General features: G+C 38.9%; 1 protein-coding gene across 1 annotated transcript in view; it reads left to right on the top strand.

Annotated features, from left to right (window-relative positions):
• The first annotated feature begins 1868 nt into the window (after positions 1–1868).
• RAPGEF5 (Rap guanine nucleotide exchange factor 5) overlaps positions 1869–25531 on the top strand; it is a 137761-nt gene continuing 114098 nt past the window's right edge. The window contains exons 1-8 of the mRNA XM_017823836.1: positions 1869–1985; positions 2274–2363; positions 4475–4525; positions 5642–5748; positions 6758–6879; positions 8195–8363; positions 13571–13637; positions 20868–20916. Coding sequence (XP_017679325.1) covers positions 1869–1985; positions 2274–2363; positions 4475–4525; positions 5642–5748; positions 6758–6879; positions 8195–8363; positions 13571–13637; positions 20868–20916 — 772 coding nt within the window. The remainder of the gene's footprint in view (positions 1986–2273; positions 2364–4474; positions 4526–5641; positions 5749–6757; positions 6880–8194; positions 8364–13570; positions 13638–20867; positions 20917–25531) is intronic.

Here is a 25531-nt window from a genome sequence, read left to right as displayed (position 1 = left end):
TTACAGTAAGATAGGACTTGTTCTTTCCAGTGGAAACCAAAATGTGCTTTATTAGTATGTACACTTTACTTGTTGTGTAGTATGTTTTGGGGGCATTGCTTTCTAAACCTTTCAAAAATCAGTTTATGCTCACAAATCAGAATATTATCATCAATACCTTTGCATGTTTAGCTTTAAGTAATGTCAGAATTTCTTAACTTGTTTAAAAATAACTGTCCAGTTGAAGCAATACTAATTTAAACTCAGATATAGACCTTGCATAGTAGTATCAGTCATTGATACTGTGCTTTTAGCAATCTAGCTAGAATATTTGATTCTTTGGCTGATAATTCCATTGTCATATGGAGTGTAAAGAAGTATTTCCTTCTGGTTGTTTTAATTTCTTGCTGGTCATTTTATTTTAATCCTCCCATTCTTTTCACACCATTTCTTACTCCATGTGCTTACCACAGTAAACACCTCTACAATTTTTCCCAATTTCAGGCTAAATTCTGTGGTGTGTTCAGATTTGGATCCTAGCAGTCCTATCCCAAAACCTTCTCCTGGGCATCCTGTCCCAGCTGTCCTCTCCTGCCGCATATAAGTCGTGTTCCCAACCTAGAACAATGCCATCCCTGTGCCACATTCATAGTTCAGGCTTCTGATTATCCAGCCCAAAGCACCAGCTCCCTGCTTTCTTCCTGCATCCCTAGCAGGGAAACTGAAGCCACTTATGCACAGCTACTCATGTATGATGGGACAGCCCTTCTGGAGGACACCAGGTGCTCTGGATCTCCTCCACATATGATCTTGTCCCAGGACAACATGTGCTGCCACATCCCCATCCTCTCCCTGACATGGTTTGGCAAAGCTTCTCCTCAAGCTCGTGAAGAGGCACAGGGGGATGCCAGGGTGGCTGTAGCTAGAAAGCAACACTTGGCATGGGCAGTAATAACTGTTCTAAGGTCGTTTTTATGAGAGATGAGTTGTTTGCTTGATGACTAATTAATTTGCTTTAAAAGCACAGTTTGGCTCGTTTTTAGTTATTTGCAAATGTATTTTGAATCATCGTGTGTGTCAAAATAATTTGGGAGGAGCAGCCTATATTTGCTAGATACCTTCAGGGAGGAATGGTGCTTCCCCCACACAGCCACCCAAAGGCTGGGGTTTTCAAAAAAACCTGGACCCCTAATCCACTACCTCTTCCTCTCTCTTAGAGGGGACTGTCCGGTTTGTCACCAGCAGCCAAAGTAGAGTCTAATGAACAGAGATGAACTAAATATTTATTGAGGCATGTTAAAAAAAAAAAAAAAAGAAAAGAAACAGGTCTCTGTCATGGTAGCTAGGATGTAAACTCCTAAAATTCGCTATCAATTTCAGCCTAACTGCAGTGAGTGTTTCAACATTACACAGGCTGCACTAGTATCAACAGGAAAGATAATTTTTTTCTATTCCAGAAAGCCACTTCCACTTTTGTTTTATTTTCTTGTAATTAGCTTCTGTTTTCTTATGTTTGTAGAAATTTTGGGTGTTTGGGTTCCTGCATGACAGGCTAAATGTACTTGACCTTGCTTCCACTGGACATACACCTTAGTTTTTGCCTTATTTCCAAGGGAAGATTCCTGTTCAGCCAAACCAGCCTTCTGCCTTACCTGCTTGATTTCTGACATTTGGGATTTGCCTGCTCTTAGGAGTTCATGTTTGAAAAGTGACCAGCACTGATGGGCACCGACACCTGCAAAAACATTTTCCCAAGGGACCTTACTTAGTAATGCCCTGAGCAGCCTGAAGTCTGCTCTCCTCATGTGCAGAGTTGAGGTTTTGCTGGCACTATTCCTCCTGTCAACAGAGATTTTAAACTCAATGGCTTCGTGGTCACTGTGGTCAAAATGGCCATCAGTCTCTACTTCACTCACGAGATCCATTCTGTTGACATGCAGCAGATCAAGGAGAGCATTTTTCTGAGTCAACTCCCTTACGACCTGTTCCATAAAGTTGTCATCCAAGTTTTTTAGGAATCTTCTGGCCCGGGTTGTATCTGCTGTGTGATGCTCCCAGTTAATTTCTGGCAAGTTGGAGTTCCCCGTAAGGACAAGGGCAGTTGAATTGGAGGTGTCCCTTAGTTCCTCAGGGAATAATTTGTCAGTGTCATTGTCTTGGCTGTGAGGTCTGTAGCAGACTCCCATGATGACATCTGCATTATTTGTTTGCCCCTTGATTCTTACTCAGAGACTCTCAACTGCATCATTGCTAACTGTGAGCTCCATACATTCCCACCCTTCTATTATATACAGTGCCGCCCCTCTGTCTCTTCTTCCCTGCCTGTCCCTCCAGAAGACCCTGTAACCATCCAGCAGGGCGCTCCAGTCACAGGACTCATCCCAGTAGGTTTCATGTATGCCAATGATGTCAAATCTCTGGGACTGGGCCCAAGCTTTGAGTTCCCCTTGTTTGTTCCTCATACTGTGTGTGTTGGTATAGAAACATTTCAGATGTGGTACATTGTAGTCATTACCTCGTCTGAAATGTTTTGCACAAGTCCAGGTAGGTGGTGTCACTCTTCCCTTATCCATCACTATTATAACCCTGTTGTAGAAGGGAACCATATTTGTCCTTTTTGCTGAGTTTCATCTGATACTGTCATGTAACTTCACACTGCACTAGCAGTATTTTCCCTGGCTGAGGCTCAACTGTCCTCTGTTAGTGCCAGTCTGGGAAGGGAGCAGGAAGGGGGGAAATCGATGTATCGACTTTGACTGTGCTGCTGCAGGGAGTGAGGCTTGTTGAATGAAAGACTTGGACAGAAACCAAGTGAAGTGGTGGTATGTCGGGCTGCTGCAGAACCAAGGTGTTAATGACATACCGGCTAGGAAAAGTAAGTGGGATCTGAGGCAATGTTGCACGCTTACAGCGTCTTTGTTGGTTATGGGAGAGGGGAATTAAGCTTGTATGTTGTAATATTTCCGTATGGAGCTACTGTTATGCATGGAACTACACGACACATTTGGGATGAGCATGGAAGGGTAAACAGCGTTAGATGCTTCTGTGTTCCTTGTCCCTTCCCTTTCTAAAAATATAGTAGCAAAAATACAGGGGGAAAAAAGCAGATGGTGCTACTGAAATATGGATTCTGTAATTCTTACAAGGTGTGAAGGATGAGGGCTTTTTTATGATTGCAATATACCAAGTGAGAATTGGATCCTTCTCAAAGCGAGGAATTAATTATACTGCTTACAAGTTGGAATAATGTGAGGGAGCACTGCATGATCTTCTGATTGTGATGCCAGTGCACCTGCATAACATCTTCTGTTCCGCTTCCAGGTTTATTTTAGGCAATGTTTATTTATGTCATATGTGGCTTGTAGTAACATAAAAGTTGCAAGTAAGCATCAGCATAGACAATATCTTGTCTTTTAACAGTGACAAGATATGGGAGTATTGTTGTGAGTAAAGGTTGGGTAACCTGAAGATGTTTGTCCTCTCTCTGCCTTCCAGAGTTCTGCTTCACTGTTAATTTTATAACTTTAAATCCTAGTCTTTATTGATCAGTGGTAAGGTTTTGGCATTTGCATTTTCCTCCTCTGAAGACTTATTTATCACTTTCTGTCTCCTCAAATATGAATCCTCTCTAATTTCATTGAGTGATTTTTTTATTCTCATGTAATGTAAAGCAGAGCACAGAAACCCTGTCTGTCTTTTCTCTGTACCATTTTGATATTTTGTATAATTGCATTACGTCTCTTGTAATCTCTCCTTTGTAAGGTAGACACAGTCTTTTCTGTCTCTTTTCACATTAAAATTTATCCAAATCCTTTATTATTCCTACTAGTAATATTGTCTGAATCCCTTCTAATATTGGAGTGTTCATTTTTTGAGATGCTGTTACCAGTGCAACATGTGGCACGTCAGAGATAACGCTGATCTACATTAGTTATCTCCCTGCTGATCACGATTTTATTCATCATTTATCCTAATTTCTTTAAACTACAGTTAAGAATTTAATTTAGAAGAGTGGTCTTCCTTGAGAAGTGTTCTGTGACCCTGAGGTGTCTTTACTGAATTGATAAAGTTTTCCTTAAGAGGATGTGTAATTACATTTTCTCCCTCCAGTACGTGCTGATTTCGATGTTAAGCTCATCATGATACTGTCTTTTCACCCAGCATTTTTCAGGTTTATCTTGAGATTCTTCACTGTCATTTCTGGTCTTTCTTGACCCAAATAATTATGTGTTGTCTACAGACTTTGCCACTTCATTGCTCATCTTTTCCAGATCAAGAATAAATGTAGCAAACAACACAGGATAGAGTTTACTAAACCTTTTTCCTGATGTGAAAAAAAATATTATTTGGAGATGTCAGTTAGACTACTCAGATGATTTGATAAATTCTTTTTTATTTAGATTTCAGTAGTTAAAAGACTAGATTGCTGCTACTTTTTTTTCTTTTCTATGCAAAATCCAGAACAAAACTAAAGGTCTACCAAATTATCTTACAGACCCTGTCCAGAAGAATTTCAAATCCCTATTTGGAAACTCCTTCAAATAAGGTACTTTTCAAGCTTCTTTTTAATTCCATTTCATCAAACAACATATTAGGAATGTTTTTGCTTTGGTTCAACCTCTTAATCATAGCTTTGAAGACACTTGTAAATGTGACCTGCAGTTAAATCCAGTTAAGAAGTTGTCATTTTGTGTGTGTGTTTATACGAATCACTTCTTTCTGTTACTGAGTTTGCAAACTGAATTGTTGTGAATTCCAATGTGCACTTGCTTCTCAGTCATTTAAATGATTGCCACTGTTTAGCTTAGTTTTACAATATTTAAGAACTTTGTTTTTGCATGTCACAAAACTTTACTTTCTCAGGACTATTTTATATGCCTTGAAAGATTCCTAAACATGGGAAACAAACAAACAAAAAAAGAAACCAGATAACATTGTTTTCCTTTCAGTTTAGTTATTTGTGTTACTAGTGTGTTTGTTGGAATGTGAGGAAACATCACAATAAAAGCCAAGGTAAATTCATCAGTAAGGAGTGGTATATAGAGTACAGGTGGAACACAGTTTCATAGAAGATCAAGTTGGGTTCTGTTTTGATAGGCACATGTGCAGCCTTGAGGTGTAAGGTAGACATCAGGTGTGAGGAAGTAAAAAGCGTGTCCATTCTGAAGGACCACATCCTCCTGGCAATGCATGGATGAACTGATCTGTAGCTATCATAGATTCTGAACAAAAAGTCTATGAAATACTCTTTCTTGTATTAAATTATTTAGCTCAAATACACATGATATTATGGGTTTTTTAAACTGTATTTGTGCGATTTTGCAATGGTTAATATATTAGTCACTTTGCTTTGCTAGAATAACACACGTTTTCATTTTAACTTGTCTATTGTTCAGAGGTAAAGCTGGCGTATAGTAAAACCTCTGCTTTTCTAAGGCAGCAAATCTAAAAGCAGCCCAGCTCATGGGGGCATCTGCAACCTGTGATACAGTTGGACATGGCAGAAGTTGGGGTGCGTTTCCTGTGAGGGTTTGACTGCTTGCTTGTCACTTAGGTGGGGAGAAGGCGTCGCTTAGGGAGGGAGCGGACAGTGGCAAGGCAATTTGCTACAGCAGGAATAAATCCCTGTTTGTCACAGTTTTCAATTTCTCTTTTCATTCAGATTTATGGAGAAAGTTCTTCCTGTGCTGGGAGAGCTCTCAGGAATATTTTTACCCTACAAGCATCTGACCTGATTAAAGACAGGGTGTACCTTACTGGCATTTGCAGGTAACTCAAAATCATTTCTTTTAATCAACTTTATGGGTTTTATTTGCATTTATCTATGACCTGATTTGATAAGAGAGTAAATTCTTCTCTGAGTGTGAGATTTTGTGTATCTTACAAAGAACTAAAAACATTTTCTCTAAAAAAATTCTTTAAAATCTCATGTGTCTTAATATCTTTTCTTATGTTACAGTGTTAACTGTCAGAAATCAATTAATTAATTGAATTAATTATGCATTAATTAAATTGCTTATGATTTCATATACAATAGTGTTTGTCAGTTATTTTGTTGAAAAGAAAGACTATTAAATTCAGCCCTGGTCTAGAGTTATCAAAGAGATTAACTGGATTCCTAAGATTTAGTGACACAGTGATTTTGGCATGTAATTTATGGAATATTTTTGTAATGAAGTGATTTTCCATTTGTGTTGCATTACAGCATAAATGCTTCCTCCTTTTTTCAGTTATACCAAAATGTGCATCTCTCTATTATAGCACTGTTCATTCATAACTGTATTTAATAAAAATCCACTACTTTAAAAAAAATTATTTAAATATCTACGTTTACTATTAATGTGAAAGATTAAGTACATCCTATAGCAGCACTCAAGGTCTTACATGTATTGTGTAGCTGTATTGCTTATGCTCAGAAAAGAAATAAAATCCTGAGGCTAAAAGTTGTATTTTGTTTAGCTCTTATGCATCTTTGGATGACCATATGCAGCACAAACTGATAAAAATATTACATGTTGCAAAGTGTGCTACGTGAATTAGGGAACTTGCTCATCTGACATGAGTTCCCTCATTGTAGCTAGGGGTATCCCCTGAGACTTGCCAGAGTAATTTCTTCCCTTGAAATGAGTAGGATTACAAAAATTAGCAATTGAGACAAAGGGTTTGCTCTGCTGAACAAAAATATTCACTTTCAATAGCTTTAAAAAGTAGCTCTTTATCATAAAAGGACATTTTAACATTACTGTAGTGTAAGAAGTGATGTTTTGCTTTTTTTCAGGAGAAGCTGTGTTGGATCAGAACTGGTAGACTGGCTTTTGGAGCAATGCCCTTTTGTTAAGAGCAGATCTACAGCAGTTGGAGTGTGGCAGCTCCTTCTGGATATGGGCATTATATTATCAGGTCAGTCTTGACAGTAATTCTAGCATGAGGAAGGCAATGCATTTCTCCTGCATAGGACAACTCATGTTTTTGATAGGAGGAGGAAAAGAGTAAAAGCAAAGATTGATCCAATTTTCTTGCCAGTTCTTTATTTTACTATCTTTTTGGCAGGCTTACCTCTGTGACCTTTCATTTCTTAAGTACCAAAGATGAATCCCTACTTTTCAGCAATTTCCTTACTTTTGCTTTTACTGATTTAGTTACCTATTACCAAGTTGCAGACTGTGTGTGTGTCTTTTTCAGCCGTTTTTTTTTTTCCTCTGCAAGCTAATTTAGGTTTTTCATAAGATAGCAGCTATTTAGTCACTGCAGATTGTGCTTTCACCAGATCACTTCTCTAGCTGTTAGTGATTTTCCTTTCCTCTCTGTTTTCCATAATTTTTGATTACAATAGGTTGAGAGAGGATACAGATCCTTGAGATGCTGGTGAGGTCAGGTCCTACCCTGCTGTTCTCACCTTCCCCACCAAACTGATTGTTCCAGCTAATGTGGTTGGTGATAACTACACTGGTAACCAGCCTCTGGAAATCTGATGATTACTTTGAGGCTGGGACTACTTAGGTAGCTCAACTCAGATCATACCCCACCCTGGGGTCTGTGCTAGACGTTAACTTCTTTCTTGTGAAAAGGTGAGGTGTTATAGAAGATTTCTGCCTATGTACACTGACAGTGTGCTTAAAGGTTTTCTTCAACTACACTGACGATATGTCTGGTCATGCACCCTCAACAAAGGCTGAATGATTCACTTATGCAGGAACTTATGCTTTTGGCTTTGGACTCTGTCCTTGGTTCCCATTTTTTTCAGGGAAGACGACTGGCACATCATCTTACCCAGGTCTAGTCTACAAATTCAGTAGCCCTGAACATGAAGCTGGTATAATGATCCTCATTATTGAGCTTTGTTTACTCCTGCCTGACCATTAGTGACAACAGTCTAGAAACCAATGGAAATCAAGACTCAGAAGCCTAATAAGAGGAAGGTTTTTATCCCCTAATCCTGAACTGATTCTAAAATTGATTAAATAGTCAGCAGTCTTAATACTTGAATTTCAGGAGCTTGGAGATCTTCAGATTGAGGTTTTGGAGGTTTTCTGTTTGGATGTGCTGAGTTAATATGAGAGGGCAGGATTGTTCCTATGCTGAAGTTTTGGTCCTTTTGACCCGTGTGGTGGTGCAACTCAGCATTAAAGTCAAGCGCAATGCAGAATGTGGTGGGGACATGGAATCTTTACATGGTGAGGGTTTAAACAGTATCTAATTTTATCTTTTCTAACAGTGGACAGACAACTCTATTTTCAAGACACTCATGCTTTCTACCAGTTCTCAGCGGATGAATGTACCTATCTTTTCTGTGAATTTGAGAAAGACGAGGAATGGAAAAATGGAGTAAAACTCCTACTTCAACTACTGCCATTGTCTCCCCCCAGGATTGACGTGTGTAATCTGTAAGTGTGCATATGCAGCTGTTTACAACTTTTGCTGACTATTTTATAAATGTCTGGCCTTATAATGACACTGTTTATTCCGAAATCACCTTGCAAATGAGCCAGCTTTAAAATCTTTAAAGTCTTTAAAATCAACCCCAAGTTTTGTAGAGATATGCTTTTCATCTGAGATTAGTCTGGATAGATAAATGAAGGCACTTGGTTTGGGGTTTTTGGCATATTGTAGTTCTTAGGCACTGGTTTACTGCCTCTAGCTTGCTGTATTATTTAGGCACATGATTTTTTTGTCTCCTCTTACGTTTGGAGCTTTGGCGTGATTTTGGCAGCAGGCGTGCTGTGGAACTGATTGATTAGCAGGTCTGATGCCCCTGTGATGTGTCAGGATCGGCTTTCAGAAAGACAGAGTAGATGGGTGGAAATGCAGTAGCTTCAGTCTTCTCGTTTTAGTTTTCTACTGCATGTTTGCCAGAGCTCTGTAGTATCACATTATTATTCCTTTTTCAGAATATGCCTTTTAAGATTTTTGCTGCCCATATGTGTCCTCTTTCACGTAACTGTTGGATGTTATCATATGCTCTGTGGTGATATGACTGTGCTCTTTAGAGGAGATGTTGGCTATTTAGAGGAGATAGAAGGAAGTCATAGCTATTTGTGTCACAGGATAAGGCCAAAAGATAGGAAAAAGCGTGTTAGTGAGAACTCTAGAGGCTCATGACCCTTCATGCCTGAGCAAATCTGCAGGAGTAGGCCTGGATAGACAAGCTGGGTTAAATTCTTTCATTGTCCCTAGCATGATGAATCCTCAAACCCAATATTTATACTATGGAGAACTATTACTCTGGCAGTACTAGGATTTATTCTCTTTGGTGACAAAGACTAAACTTTCTTCTGTAAGTACTTGCCTTCTCTACATATTAGCTTTTAAAAACATATTCTTCCAAATGAATGTGCAATAGAAATATTTAAAAAAAACATGAAGGCCAAAGTCTCTGTAAGCTGTCTTAAGCCTAGATTCTTAAATTCAGATGTGCTGAGCTGATAGCAAAAAAAATCTCAATAATTTCTCTGAATGGCTGAGGATAGAAATTTGATTCCCTCTCATGTTACTGACTGCCCTCACCAATCAGATACTGACAGTTCTGGAGTGGAGTTTCCCTTGAAAATGCCTTAATTTCGTCAGCTTGAGTGAGTGTAGACAAGTGACAAGGACCCCAAGTTGGCTAGAACAGGGGACTGAGTGTAATCTTCTAAGCAGATGATTCATATAGGAGAAAACCTTTGACTATTTTTGCAAATAGAAATTCTTGTCTTCCAGCTGACTCTGTTGCTAAACACTTTGTCTATCCCTTAAATATCAGGGAAATTTCATCTTCATTTCAATGGGAATTGGAGTTTTCCTCATTATCAATGCAAGTCAGGCCACTTTTCATGGTTCATGACTACTTGTACAAAGGCTTCAAATCAAAAAGACAGACCAGATAGGTCATATTGATATGTTACCTGAAGGATGCTGGGTAGGAAAATGGATTGAAGACTTTTTGGGTTTGAGTTTACAGTCTGCTTCGCAGTTTTATCGTTTCAGTACAACTGTCATTTCCAGTGGAGGATGATCCCTGTCACATGAATTGAACAATTGTTCATTAATGTACTATTCCAGCTCCTTCCTGCTCCCATTATTCAAATTTTAGTTGAAGCTGAATTCCTTTTGGGAATATTTTCACAGAAGAATTGTTTTCTGGAGGTTTTACCTGTCACATTAGGAAGGTGCTTTTTAAAAAAGCATATATTGAAGGAATTGAATTTTAAATAACAGTATAGTCTTGAAGGAGTCTGATATTAAAGGGGAAGGAGGGTTTTCCAGGTTCAAAATTCTTCATGCTTGATGCAAATAATACACTACTAAAACACAGTCTTAAAAGGAATAGGTGTAATGAGGTGTTTGTTAAGTCTTCTGACCAGGTTAAATAAACCCATATACTTATTTTCATGAAGAAAGACAGCGATTCTAAAAACTCCTTCCTGCAGTGAGTGCTTGTCTTTTCTCAAATATATAAGCCATTTTGCATACCATTAGAAGCATAGGATTTTTTGTAATTTGGTATTTTTATTCTCATTTTTCTGTCCTAGCTTTTCTCCTAATTTGTATTGATGGCATTCTGCATGTACATAGAGATAGAGAAATTCTTACCTTATTAATTGGATTCCCTGCTTTTGAAGAAATCAGAAGTTACTGCTTGGTTGTATGCCAGAAGGCAACACTGGATGTCTCCTGGTGGTCCCAGAGGCTAGATGATCTCTGTCTCCTCTGCAGCTGGTGGGCAGCAGCCTTGCCTTGCCTGGACTGCTGGGTACCTCAGTGGATCTCTGAGCAGAACCATGGTACTGCTCTCCCAGAAGGAGTCTGTACACTTGAAGAGGCAGTAGCAACTCTGGGGACTTCCTTTAGCAGCTATTCTGGAAACACCATTAAATAAACATGGCTCAGATTTGACTTGCTGTACGGATTCTTGATGGATTTATATTTGTTTCTGGTCAGTTTTAGGGGTGTTACCAAATAATACTGTAGTAAGATTTGCAATGAAAACACCGTTCTGAAGTCTGAGATGTACTTACGGTTCCTGAATAAATGCTCCCTATTGCCTTTTGACCGTGGCAAATTCCCTACACTGGGGGGAATCCACCATGGAAAAAAATTGGGACATAGCAGATTTGCAGCATCCCACACCAACCTGAAGGCTAATGTTGTTGTAGTCCATAGGACTAAGACCCTGAGATCCTGTAAAATCAGATGAGACGGGACTGATGCAGAGGCCTCTTGGAGTCATTAAACACTTGATGTTAATCACAGTCAATTCTACTTGAGTAGAAAAGAAGTGAATATTGCAATAATCTAGGAACAAAAAAATCTGTATTGAAAGCTGTGCCATGGACTTCCTTACAACCTTGAGTGATCACTTAGGCTCTAATCCAATGCTTCCTAAATTCTTTTCCAGTTACTGCAATGGTGTTGTACCAGATGTTTAATCCTTGTGTGCTTCTTTTTCCTTCCTTGTAAATGGGGGTGTCTATCATGGCTAGGCTTCGCGAACGAAGATTTGGGGGAGTGTCTATAACAACACCTAATTCCCAAAACCACTGATGAGACTCAGTGAAAGAATTCACATTTTATTCATTTCAGAAAAGTAATAATTTTTAAAAGTAATTTGGTTTTAATGCAAATAGACAGGATGAGATATTTGTTTAGTTACTGCCTTATGGAGTTCCTGGAAAGCTTTTGCTGAATACAAACAGCTCTGAGGTATTGCATGGAGACTGATTTGTGTGCGTGCAAATCTAGGGCAAGCATCCCTGCATCTCTGTCTGCTTAGCAGACTGAGCTCACAGGCCACTGAACTGGATAAACATTAGGCTAGTTTGCCTGGGCTTTGAGCTCCTGTTTGGTACCAGCCCTGCTAGGTCCTGGCTGTCTACTTTTGAAAAAATTAGGATGATAAATGTTGCTTTTTTCCACTGACTTGGGTGTCATAATACACTCTTCCCCTCTGATTCTGTAGAGTTCATACTAATTTTTAGTGTATTAATGATTTCAGAAGTATTTGATACTCATATGCAGATGAATACTGCGAGTATTTTTAAATAGAAGATGAAGTGATAAAGGCCCAAGATGGAAATAGCTGGTCTATGTGCTGTTGTGGGTTTATAGATTGCATCTGTGTCTGTGTCTACTGAATTGCTATCTTCTGCCTCCAGTGTAGAAGAATCAGGTCCTAGTCTGGTTCTGGGAGATCAGAAGAGATCAGATGTGTAGAGAAACTTAGGCATCTAAAGAGATCAGCTGTTTTAATCTCATTCCAAATTATAAGGAGAAAGCCTGAATAAATCAGTCATTGTAAATGAAAATGCATTCATTTATTTCTTTCAGGCTGTTTATAACACTTAAAATATTAAATCACGTTTTTTCTTTGAATAGAAAAGCAGTTGTGAAAATAATTGTGATTTCTAATCTGAATTACCATTTTAGTCTGAATACGCTTGCCCCAAAATGAATGCATGTGTCATTCTGTGCTTTCTGACCTTAATTTTTTAATCAAGGAATGGAATTTTTGGACATGGGTTGTAAAAACCACAATATACCAGCTGAGCATTCCAAATGTGTTGCCAGCTCTCTCCCTGAGGACATCAAGGCACATAAGCAATTAAATAATTTAGTCAAAGACAGAAGCTTCTTCTAATACCTGGGATTTATGTTTATTACAGCAGCTGCAGTTTTGTGTATCTGCTCAGCTTGCTGACATGCCACTGCTTCTTGAATACCATGAAAAATAAAGATCTCAAGGGCATTTTCTTTTCTTACTTTGATAGTAATAACCTATATATACACACCTATATTGGTATCTTTCTCCCAATTTTCAATAAAGCTTCTATAAGAAGCTGAAACACAGATGTTTTGGTTATGGGAATTAGACTCTTTTAAAGAAAAACACAGTCCTATCCTGTACTGCCCATAGCAGCTTTTGTGTGGCCAGACTGTCCATGTGAGCCAGACTTCTGGGACAGTTTCTGGCAGGGTTCTTCCTGCACTGCCCCTCTTTTACAAAGACGTGTGAAGTCTCTCTCTCTTGTGAGTAACTGTCAAGACAACCTAATAATGTTCTCAACTGTTGCTTTAGTTTGTTAATTTATATCTTCTTAAATGTATTATTTTCACTTTCAGTTATTCTTTCTAAATATCAAACCATACATGTCATATAGTTATTTTGATGTTGTCTGTTTTCATCTACATGAGCTTACATTCCTTAGGTGCTGCTCCACATCTTAGCAAAGCTGGGTGGTGGGCAGATGGAAAACTCTTTGCTCCGTTATAGAGCATGTTTTTAGCAAAGCGAAATATGCAGTCTCATAAGCGACTCTGATCTAGAGGGTCCTGCATTCTTCAGTTCTTCATCATATTTTTGTAGCTGAAGAATTCTCTCACTGCTTTATGTTGGTCTGATCAAAAGAGTTCTTGACAGCAAGGGACAAAGAGTGTGCTCTGTCGTTAGTGACACGATTAATTATTGTCATGTTGCAGTCATCATTTTGATGTGGAATCTCAAAGGCCCTTTTACATTAGTGCCTGTGGCTGCATAGTTCCTTACTTTCCAGGAATCAAAAGATGTTGAAACAGAATGAAAGAAATGATAAAAATCTTATTTTTATTTTTTAAGGCCTGATCAAAAAATAGAAGATACGGCAGAAACCAACGCTGAAATTCTTGCTCGTCTCACTTCTGCGGTAAGGTCATTGCATCAAAGTTTGTACTGATCATGTTTGAAATATTGTCATGTTTTTGATCCCTTCAAATTAAAGACTTAGTGAATGGATGTTTGTCTATGCAGACTACTTTTTTTAGTCTGTGGAAGGGGAAAGTTTTACTGAGGCCTCAGTGTGCAATTCCAAAGCTATTAAAATCAATCCAAGCAAGGACTGCTGTAGCCTTCTCTCTTTGAATACATGCTGTTCATAGCCCAGGACATACCAGTTTGGAGGATCATGGTAATTTTTGTGCTATGTGCTTTACACTCAGACCCTCTTGGTCAGCTGTATGTCAATGTGAAGGCAATGATGGGACGGGAGGCAAAGGGAGAGAGAAGGTTTCAGCAATTCTGGTGTAGATTATCATAAAATTATGAGGAGACCCACCTGGAAAAACTGAGTATCTGGCTTTCCGACTATGTTTAGCCTCAGTAAACTTCACCATAATAAACAACAGCTTATCCTGTCTCTGCTAGAAGTTTGTACATCTTGTTTATCTTTTTGTAAGATCATTGCTCTAAGATGCAGACAGACAGGACTTCAGAAAGTTAGGCTAGATTCACTCAATTTAATGAAATCTGTATAATTTCAGTATACTCTCAGCAGGTTTGCAGGTGATGCAAAACTGAGAGGAATAGTTGGATTGCCATCCCCAGAGGCCTTTCAAAGATGTGTTGATGGAGCACTTAAGGACATGGTTTAGTGGTGGACTTGGCAGTGCTGGGTTAACGGTTGGACTCTATGATCTTACAGGTCTTTTCAAACCTAAATAATTCTGTTGTTGTGCTGCCATTTAGAGGGACCTTTGACAGTCTGGAGAGATGGACCAACAGGATCCTCAGGAAGATCAACAAAGGGCAATGCCATATCCTGAATCTGGGAGAAATAACCTCAGGCTTCTATACAAGCTGCTCAAAGCAGCTTTGCAGAAAAGGAGTGAGGGTCCTGGTGGACAGCAGATTGAACCAGAAATGTGCCCTTGTGGCAGAGGAAGCAAGTGCCTCCTGGGCTGTGTTAGTAAGAGTGTTATCCTTAAGCTAAGGGAGATGATTGTTCTCCTCTACTCTGCACTGGTGTGCCACATGTGGAGTGTTGGGTCCAGTTCTGAACTTCAGGTACAAAAGATGGATGTACTGGAGTGTATGCAAATGACCATGAAGATGATCAGGGGATTAGAGTATCTGACTTATAGGGAGAGTCTGAGAGAACTGGGAGTGGAGCTTGGAGAACAGAAGGCCATGGAACCATGGAACGATGTGTACAAATACCTGATGGAAGGGAATGAAGATGGAACCAGGCTCTTTTCGGTGACATCTTGTGACAGGAGTGGCACAAACTAAAGGAAATTCTACTTAAACATAAGCAAAAAACTTACTTACTGTGAGGGTGATCAAACAGTAGAACAGATTACCAGAGAGTGGTACTGGAGTCTCCTCTCCATCCTTGATCCTTGGAGATGTTGAGAACTCAAATGGACACAGTTCTGAGCAACTTGCTCTGGCTGACCCTGCTTTGAGCAGTGGTTTGAATCAGATGATCTCCAGAGGTGCTTTCCTACCTCAACCATTCTGTGATTGTATGGTTCTGTGAATGTCACACATAAATCATGGAATTAGTGTTAGTTCTGTTTTGGGTATGTGAGAAAGTACAGAAATGAAAGTGAAAGAAGCCGTTGTTATGAAAAAGGCATGAGGACAAGAGCTATTTTAAGAAAAGTAAGTGAAGTACTATCTTGCAATTGCTGAAAAATGGAAGGGAGGGAGAATTTATCTTATATTTCTTAAAGACAAATGTCTTCACAAAAGACATTTTGTAATGTGTTTGAAAAGCCAATGGTTCTGTATGCTCAACCTTACTCAAAAATAATTTAAAATGTATGACATGAGAAAAGGCTGTGTTTTAATTTTTTTGTATTTTTCAAATTTTCTCTATATTCAAACTCCTTGTTTTCTTTACCTTTCGTTCTTAACTGAAAATGAAAGGTGAACTCAAAACCTCAATATCCCCCATTTTTAGTTCTGAAGAAGTAAAAAATAGAAAAACACTAAATACTTTCTGCAAAGTTGTATCTTTTGAAAAACTCAAAATCTACCAACTCTATAAAACACTGCCAGTATCCCTCAAAAGCTTTACCTCTCAAAAATAGAATAATGGGGATTTTTTCAGTTAAGAAAAAGAGAAGCACTGAACAAAACAAAGTGACTTTCTGGGTTTAAGAACTAGATCTATCTGCTGCTGGATACACTTGAGTACCATGCATATCCTCAAACACCTAATTGACAGTGAATTCAGAATGTTTCACATCTAACTTGCAAGGTCAAACCTTTGAACTACATGCTGAATTATTCCAGCAGTAGAGCACATGGTCAGGGTTTTTTTAAATGAACCATTTTATTACTGTAGCTAACTAGCTAAAGAAAAATTAGGCAGTTGCAACTCCAGATGGCCTGAGCCCATCTATTGCCATGGTGATTTCAAGAAGTCTGATCTTTTCTCCTGCATTTTCTGATTTTCCATAGAACTTTGAGAGCTCTCTGTAATGATTTTCTAGTCCACCTTGGAGAGAAGGCACAAGACCAGAGCAGAATCCTCCAAACGTTAACATCTGTATATGAACTTTTCCCTTTCATCCCTTTAGAATATTGCTTTTCCTCCATAGAGTAGATATGGATCTAAGGCACTCACTGCAACTTTATGGAGAGCCTTTTTACGCCCAAAGAAATTTGAACCCTCAGCTTACACCATTCAACAGTGTTGAACTCCCCAGTATAAAGGTTCACTTTTTTTTTTCTTTACAGACAACTTCAGAATTTATATGGGAAAAAAGGGTTCTGTAAGCAGGATCTGGAAACAAAAAGTGAAAGTATTAGCCATGGCTGGAAATGTGTTCACTATGGCTTTTTGGCTTACTGAATGTTTATGTATTTTGTACACTATCAAACCAGTCTTCCTTGAAGAATTTGTGATTCAGAATCCTGTTCATGATACCCTCCACACCAGTATTTCAGAAGTGGAAAAAAAAACCCAAACCCCTACTTCCAGACAACACTAAAGCAGTCCAAGATTACAGTTGATTTTGGAGGTTTAGAGATACAAATCCCACTGCTGTCTCTTCTGTTTTTCGTTTTGCTTCTCTTGGAATAAAACATTCTTCTCATGTCACAAGAAAGTTTCTGTGTCAGCTTTTCTTTTCAGGGGATTAAAGTCCCAAATTTTCAAACCTAAACTGATTGTGAAGATCCAGCCCAAGCAACACTGGAGGAATCTGTGTGCCTAAAATATAAATCACTCTTTTAACCTATCAAATTATATGCTGATAGCATATGCTTCATTACAACGAGGCATCGACAACACCATCAAACTTAAATTTTAAAGGCAGCTGACATGCATGCAGTGCAAAGTGCCCTTGGAAATACATTTGCATCACATAATCTCTTTGGTCATGAATTTTTAAGAAAATGCAATGATTACTCACAGGTTTAAAAAAGCATTCCAGAGCTGTCATGTATCCCCTGTCATGTCCCGAAGAGCAGCTTCATATTCAATGTTTTGTCTGCTAAAACCAGAGCATGGAGGGATAACTATGAGTGTTTCCGCTGCAAAACTTTTACCTTACCATGTGATAAAACAGAAAAGAGTGTCAGGATGTTAATGAAGTGTATCTTGAAAATGGTTTTCTGGTACTTTAAGGCATCAGCCAATACTACTTTTATTTAGAGCACATCAAACTATTCTAATTTGAGATGCAAAAATATGAACTATACTCTTCTCATTTTTCAAAACCCTGCTGTTTAGAGACTTCTGTTGCAGGATTTAATTTTGAAATTCTGTGAGGTTTGGCACTTTGTCTCGAGATCTGAGGTCCTGTTTGGCACATTGATATCTGGAATACTGTTTCACTAAGGACTATTAAGGGCATAAAAAAGAGAAGGGAAAAAAGTAAAGGTGGTATGCACTGTCTGCTAGGTGAACAGCTATGCTTTCTATGATAAATGACCAGATTCGTGGATAAGAGAAGAGCATTAGTTGTGATTTACTTTTCAAAAATCTCTACCTCTATTCTTTGAAGACAAGACTCCCCACGTAAATATACCTTTTGTATTTAATCACGCAGAAGTATACCTGGGTACCACTCTGTATGCACACTCTTTCTGTTCAGATTGCAAAAAAAAACCTGATTGAGATGTGATAACATACCAACAACACACTCAAAATGTTCTCTTTCAGATTTTCATAATATTTATGTAAATACTGTGTGCTAAGCTGACCTTTAAACTGAATCAGTTTTGACATCTGCAATGCTACTCAAAATGGGATAGTATTTAAATAGTGGTAGCTTTGTAGTAACAAGCTGTATGTATAAACCAATTTTTTTTAATTTAATATCTCAATATGGTAGGTGTGGTTCTTATTTGAACATATATTTTACTTTGAGTCTGCATTATTGTCTTCAATGTAATGTGCAACTATTGATCTTTTCAAACAGGCAGTAACTGAAATCCTATTAGGAAGAAGTATGATAATGTGTAGCATCTGTGCAGTGAGGAATGAATGTTGTGCATGGATTTCCATTGGTGTGATGATGCATAGGAACTGCATGTCCAGCAGAGATGTCAAGTGCATTTACGCTAAAATAGACAAAAGCCTATTGATTATGAAATCTAGGGACACCAATCAAATCCAGAAGGATGCTCAGCAGTACCAATTCTTTGTGATTGGAGTGAATCCTGTGAGAGAGAGCATCAAGTTGTCAGGATGGAACCCTTTGATGAAGAAACTTTTGCTTAATAGTAGCACTAGAGAAATATATTTTCTCCTGCTGAAGGGTTTTGCTCAAGTTAAGTAATATTCCTGCTGCATTCCTGGCACACAGCAAGCAATGGGATATTTTGTTTAATATAGACAAAATATAGAAAAACAGCCTTTTGTGATTTTAACACTGTCTTTCAAACTTGACAAGTGCCACCTTATATGCAAAAGTAATACTGCAAATATAACTGCAGGATGCCACAATACTGCCTTTTCTTCTGAGCAGATGGGTTTTTCTTCACACTCATGGAGAGATTTGCATTTTTCAATTGTTTAATTGGGTTAAGTGATATGTTTACAATTGTTGCAGGTTGTAGTGTCTTCTAAGGCTAATCTTGGGATAATGTATTTATTAAATGCTAAAAGATAAAGATGAGACATCAGTGCACTGTTTCTTACTGTCAGTAACCAGTGAGAATAGACCAGAATCGAAGCATCAACATTGGTATCTCTTGCTGAGCTTACTGAGGAGAGAAGCTCTGAGCAGTGTAGTCATGAAAAGTTGTGATGGTGCTATTCAGAAACAACTTCAGCTTTTATTGAAAATCCCCCTCTCACTCTGGATAGCTTGATTACTAGCTATAGTAATTGCTGCAAGCAAGCACACAAGTTGTTTTTCCATGGAAGAACTGTTCATTCCCATTTTACTTTCAGTTTATGCTTGCATTAGCCATGAATAACATTTCTCCAGACATGGGAATGGGTGTACAGGAAGGAAGGAAGGGATGGTAATACTACCATCTTGCACAATTGTGCTGGAAACAGGATGACATTTAAGAAAACCGGGGCACTGCCTTCATATTTTCCTGCTTGGAGTGGCAGAAAAGTCTTGTCCCTCTCAGTAGGGCAACATCAAGGAATAGAAAAGATCCTTGTACCTTCCAAGGACAGCAAAAAAAATCTCCTTGGTCCTTTGCCACAAGGGAAGGAAGGATGCAAGCAGAGGATGTGGCCTCTGGTATGACTGCCTTCTGACACATGTAGAGCGTACTGCTGGGTGGCTGCTGAGTATCTGATCAGTGGGTGCTGGAGTTATCATCGTACTGAGATGCCCTTAGTGTTTTTGTCTGTCTTTCTGCACAGACCAATATAATATTAACTATTCTTTCACATTTTCAAACTTTTCTTCAGAGTCATAAGAGTGGGATGTTGACAGTTAGTAGTAATTGTATTACTTGGGGGATCCTTTGTGAGCTTTGTGCCTTATTCCGATCAAACCACGTCTTGTGAATGATGTTTGAAATTTTACACGCTTTCAGAAGCTGGATGTGAAAACTCCCACTGCAGAATAGCCTTGAGCTTTGCATAGGTCTGTTAGACAAGATGGCTAGTATGTGCTGTTGGAGACTTTGTACAGAGGGGTCAGACAATCCCTACAAAAAACAGTTGAAATGTCCCATTTATTTATTTATTTATTTATTATACTAGAGGCAGGCTGCCTTAGGAAAATTTGGGAAACTGGAAGAAGATGAGAGGTGTTCAAAGGATCTGAGAGTGTGGGTGAGGCAGAGGAGGGAAAGAGCTGAGATGTATGCAGGAGAAAGTGTCTGGGGTGCTGTAGGCCACGTGCAAGCAGTGGGACAGATGATGGTGAAGAAATCTGAAGCATAAGGATAATGCATAGGAAAATGATAGAAAAAGAAATTATGTAAGAAGGAATAGACCTATGCAGAAAAGTGGATGTAGAGTCAAGCTGGCTAAAGAGGCAGTAGCTGGCCTTGTAGACAGTATAGGGAAAATATGAAGAATGCAGAGACAAGAGGGCAAGGAATGGAGCTGGCTAGCGTGGCAGGGCTCTGTCATCACAGACCAGTGAGATAGCCTGTAAAACTGAAAATCAGATACCTCTGACTTCTGCATGTTCATCTCAAGAGAAATTTTGGTCCTGAAACAATCAGCCATGCTATTAGGAGAGGTTGTTTCCTCCTGAAAGATCCAAAAAGTTAATATCAATTATATACATGAACCTCAGACAAACCTCAGCATGGAGAACTTGCTTATCCTGGAGTCACATGTTAAATCAGCATTACAGTGTGCTCGTCAGAGGCAAACCAAGTATGTAACAAGGAAAGGGAGAAACTTCAAGTGTGTACTTGTGAAACAGATACGCTGTGCAAATAAATTACAGGTCAGGCTACTGAATTGCCCGCTCCCTAAGGAATGTGTGGTATTTACATTAAATTAAATTAAAAACGAAAAAGTTGTCACAGAATGCCCAGCTGAAAAGGAAATAGATTTGCTAGGAAAACTGACTGTAGTTTCAAAACCAGATACTTGCATAATTCCACATGCAGCTGACTGCTCCAAAGAATTGATAGCTGGTATTTTGCCAGTGTTGAACTTTGTTTTGCTTGACTGTGCTAGGGACTATAACCATCCTTTCTTTTCCTGATGTTTCAGGTACAGAGAGAACTGGCTGCTGTCATTGCCTTGAAAGCGAGGAAGTCAGGTGAGTCAGGCTGAACTTTAGAGGGGGTTTTGTAACACTGCTCCCTTTTATCATTTATTGAAGTACTTGAATTGTCATTGCTGTCTTATTAATATGGGGAAGCAAAGATAGTGATGAAGAATCTGTATATAAGCACAATGCAATTACAGTCAAGCTTCCTTTCCTCTAGCTAATCACATCACATCTAATAACCTAGCTGATAAAGTCAGTGTTTTGTGGTAAAATCATGTGAATCTGAACTTGGGTCTCTTTCTCGCAAAAATCATCATTTTCTCTGGGCTGGCACTTCAGGAAAGAAGCTGATGTCTTTATTTCAGTTACATTTAAGACAATAAGTTGGTAAGTTCCCTATTATTTTTTTTATGGCTCAGTATCTCATATATCATCTTTTCCTTTTACCAGTGTTTTACCTGCCCATCCAGGTGTTTTTCTTTATGCTGGAGCAAAAGGACAGCTTCATACACAAAGGTGTTCTTTCCTGTCTAGACATTTGTATGGCTGTAAAGGAAATCTTTGTGATCGGGGCAGTAGAAGAGGAAAGGTAAATGGATAATTGAAAGTCTCTGACAGTAAAAGCATTTATAGCAAATGCTGCTGTTACAATGCAAAGGCACTGAAATATGTGGTCATCTCAGCTCTGTCAGGGTTTGCTTGCACAGATGCTTCAGGAGGTGGTGTCTGCATTGCTGAGCTGGAGAGGAAGCAAGGGAGCTGTGTTTTCCGAGCACTCCATGGGAACTAACTAAACCTACTTGGCCAGACTTGACTCTATATGGGGTTAACTCTCTGATATCTTCATGTATAGAGCAGCTAATCTGCAGCAAATTGAATGTATTTCTTGAGTAAAACAGAGGAGGAGTTGCCTTAAGTTTTTTAGCAGGTTCCCAAAGCCATTCAGGTCTTCAGGAGTATTTTCACTAAGCATCTCTTGTGATCTTCAGTGATTTTTTGAGAAACCAAGGTCATGGATCTTGCAGTTCTTGAGCTATTTTTTGATGTGTTAATAATACTGTGTCATAATATCTGTATATGTTTATCTGTGGCTTACAAGTACAGCACAAAATTTATAACACACAACACGTGCACAACATACAACATGGTGTTTTAAATTGGAGGCATCAAGATGTGGCAGGTGATTCTGCAATATCTTTTCTTGTGAAAATCTAAGTGTGATAAAAATATTCAAGACATGGTTGGATGCATTTTTGTCCAGAAATAGTAGTACTCATAGGTTACATCCACAGTCATCTGCAGATGTAAATCTGCAGAAAGAGAACACAAACATAAGTGTGAATTCAAACCTGAATTGCTTTTGTGTAGTAGCTTTGCCTCTGAAACTGGTGTAGTAGTTGATGATGTTAACACCTCTCAGCTACTTGCCCTTACTTGGTATCACCCCAGTCACACCTGATTTATAATGGCTGAACAGGGAAATCCTTCTGTCCTGATTGAGTGAAGAGAAAAACAGGCTATTTTAAAGAAGGGCTCAAGGTAGTATTTTCTTTTCCTGTCCAATGGGCTAAGAGTGTAGTGCCATGTACTTTCTACTTGCTGCTTATACAGGTATAAGAAATCTCCCTGCTTCTCAGCAGGTGGGTCAGCAGATGTTATTGCTGCTACTAGCAATAAATAAAACTCTTTTCCCAAAATGAGTTGTTTTTAACCTGAATTGGCCTCTCATTTCCTTTTGGTGGATTGTTACATAAAAGGTTGTTTTAGTAGAAAATGGGCTGGGGGTTGGATTAGGAATGAGGTGCAGGAGATGAAAATGGGAGAGGAGGATATGTCTTAGAGTCTCCTTTATACTAGTGTACAACCCACATTGAGCAGGTAAAAATATTTTAGTTAAAAACCATAGCTTTAAATAAACAAAGCTCCCTATAGACTTTTGCAGTGCTGTCCAGCCTTTCCTAATACATTAATGTAAACACTTTAAATATCTTTTTAGATCTGAACAAAAGATACCTCTTTAGACAGTTTAACTAGTGCGTGCTTGTTGTTGAAATTTGCATTTCTTTATGCCTCATCTTGGATGACTATAAAAAATGGGTACGTGATCAGGCATAACTGTAAGGTCTAAGTTAAGTTAATGCCTTTAGTACAGTAGGTGCAGAGTAAATTAGGTAGTTGATTATGCTTATTTTATTGCTGATGGTTAAATTCACAGCATAGCAGTTACTGTTAGCAATCAAGCTGTGGTATGCTGTGCCTAGTGAACTGAAGCATATTTCAGAGAAAGTAATTCTGGAGCTGAAAGCCACAGCATCTTTCAAAGATATTGTTCCTCTAACCCTCTCCAAGACTCCATATAATTCCAGGAAATAAGCCCCAAAGATCAGACAAATATTATTTTGGCATGAAAAGATCGAAACATGGCTAGTGGACCAGCTGCCCTGGGTAGCTTCCAGACTGGTGTGTGAATGGCGTGGGTGCTTGGCTCATCCACCCTGGAATTCATGAGTGGGGAGGACAGGTGACAGGCATGGTCCTAACCTGCTGCCTGCAGTGGATAATGGGTTCATTAACCAAAACCTTTCCTAGAGACCAGCAGCCCAAAACTCAAGGCTGTTGTGCAGTGGTTTGGTGGTTTTTAAATTGAGGTGTTTCAAAATATTTCGTCTAGATAGCTGGTTAGCACTACCAGTAGGAGGAAAAAAGAAGAAAAAAGGTATTTTTTGTTAATGCAAAGACTATGTAATTTGTTCCTGAATTGCTTTAATTTCTGGATATTGTGCTAGAAAAACTGGCTGATTAAAGCCTTTGTCTTGTCTAGGACTGCTGTAGTAATCACTATGTTGCATTGCATGGAAAGTGCTATCTATACGTGCACACAAACACCACAGATCCCGCTGCAAGAGGTGAAGAGGTTCCAAGTAGGAAGGTTTGCTATGTTTGGAGGGGGGACAATATTGCCTTTGGTTACCTGTGTGAAACTTTTTGTTTTAAATGAAGCTGGGGTTTGCTACCTAGTATATGCATAGGTGAAGTAGTAATTACAACTGTTAGAGTCTGGCTGTTTCAGAGATTTAAACACTGTATCTACTGACAAAAAGTTTTGAAAACCAAGGTAGACACCTGAGCCTGCTGTGGAGTAGAGCAGAATATCAAATTCTTGCTAGTACAGGATCTGACTTGATGGAGAATGTCAGCTACCAGTGCAGTGTGGGGTAAAATGCCTTTCCCTAACAGGCATTCTTCCGTTTTTACTGTGGGGTAGAAGAATAGGAGAAACTCATAAAGCTGACAGATGCTGAAGGAAAAATGAGGAACCTGAAAAATCAAAAACTTCTGTGCTGTGGAAAAAGGCTCAGTGTTCGTGTTCCAGATGTGTACTGCAAGTATACCGCTCTGATAGCAAGGCTGACAGAGGTTCTTGAGAGCCCTCATGCAGAGGGAGCTCAGCATTTTTAGCTTCTTTGCAAATAAAACTAAAACAGGGTAAAATAAAGGTCTGTAATTCAGAAGCTTTGATGGACCTCGGTAACACTGTTGACTTGAAAGCACATTTATATTTAATTAGAATAAAACTCTTATGATAAAGGTGACCTAAGAGGGGGAAACGAGCTTGTGCACTTCTCTGTGGCTTATAAAAATGCATTGAAATTGTTCTTGCCTAACCTTAGAAATAAATAGATGAAATGATGTCTTCTGTGGTTTGGTAAAAGGTCTGGTGAAGCAAGTAACTGGAGCAGAAGGGAACTTTTGTCTTTAATTGCAGGCACTTGGCATTAAATTGTTGTGTTTGTTTATACCTTGCTGGCTTCTGTTGGCTTCTGCAAATGTGCTGAAACATAACAGAAATGCAGCCTCTAGTCTAAAGGTTTACAGAGGTTGGCATTTATCTCAATTTCTCATCATGGCTCATGACATGTTTCTTATGCGTTAGAGATGGTAGCTAAACAAGGATGAAAAGCAGCAAATAGCCTAAGGCTGAAGGCTTTAGCCAGTGGCATAGCTACACAGGTACATCTGAACTGATCAAAACCTGTCAGGTAGATGCTTTGTACTGGTGTTAATCCCATCTACAAACAAGATGCCGAGCATTTCTGTGCATGAACCTGGCTGCACCCCATGGCATCACCCAGCAAATCCCTTTATACCTAAAAGAATTTCTATAACTTTATTAGCGCAAAGGATCAACTGATAAGGGCATGGCTCTAGTCTTTGTATTTATGAACACAGAGGCTAATTAAGATAATAGCTGACAAAGTATGGATGAGGTAGGAAGAGGGTGACTGCAGCTTCTCCCCAGGCATTGCTGCAGCAGGGCTGTGGGTACTTTTTCCTTCCACTGTGGAGGGCAGGGCAGCCACAAAAGCCCTAGCACCTGTGTGTTGTTTTGGTCCCTCTTAAGAATGACATTCAGGTTTCCATTCTATAATTAGATACATTTTAGTCATGCCATTCTTGAATTGACTACCTCTATTGATTTTTTCAGTGGCTCATTTACATTTTATTTATAATAATTTATAATAAGATGAGTTTTGCAATGTATTAACTTCATATTTGAGATCTTCTGGATTGCCTCTACCATATTCTGACATATATATGCATATCCACCCTTCCCCTTTTCTTTTGAATTGCTTCTGTCAGAACCTAACTGCCTATATGATTT

This window comes from Lepidothrix coronata, unplaced genomic scaffold (genome assembly GCF_001604755.1).
Source record: "Lepidothrix coronata isolate B3197 unplaced genomic scaffold, Lepidothrix_coronata-1.0 Scaffold106, whole genome shotgun sequence".
In the NCBI taxonomy this organism is placed as follows: domain Eukaryota; kingdom Metazoa; phylum Chordata; class Aves; order Passeriformes; family Pipridae; genus Lepidothrix; species Lepidothrix coronata.
Note: the sequence above shows the minus strand (reverse complement) of the source record. Positions and strands in the feature narration are given on the sequence as shown.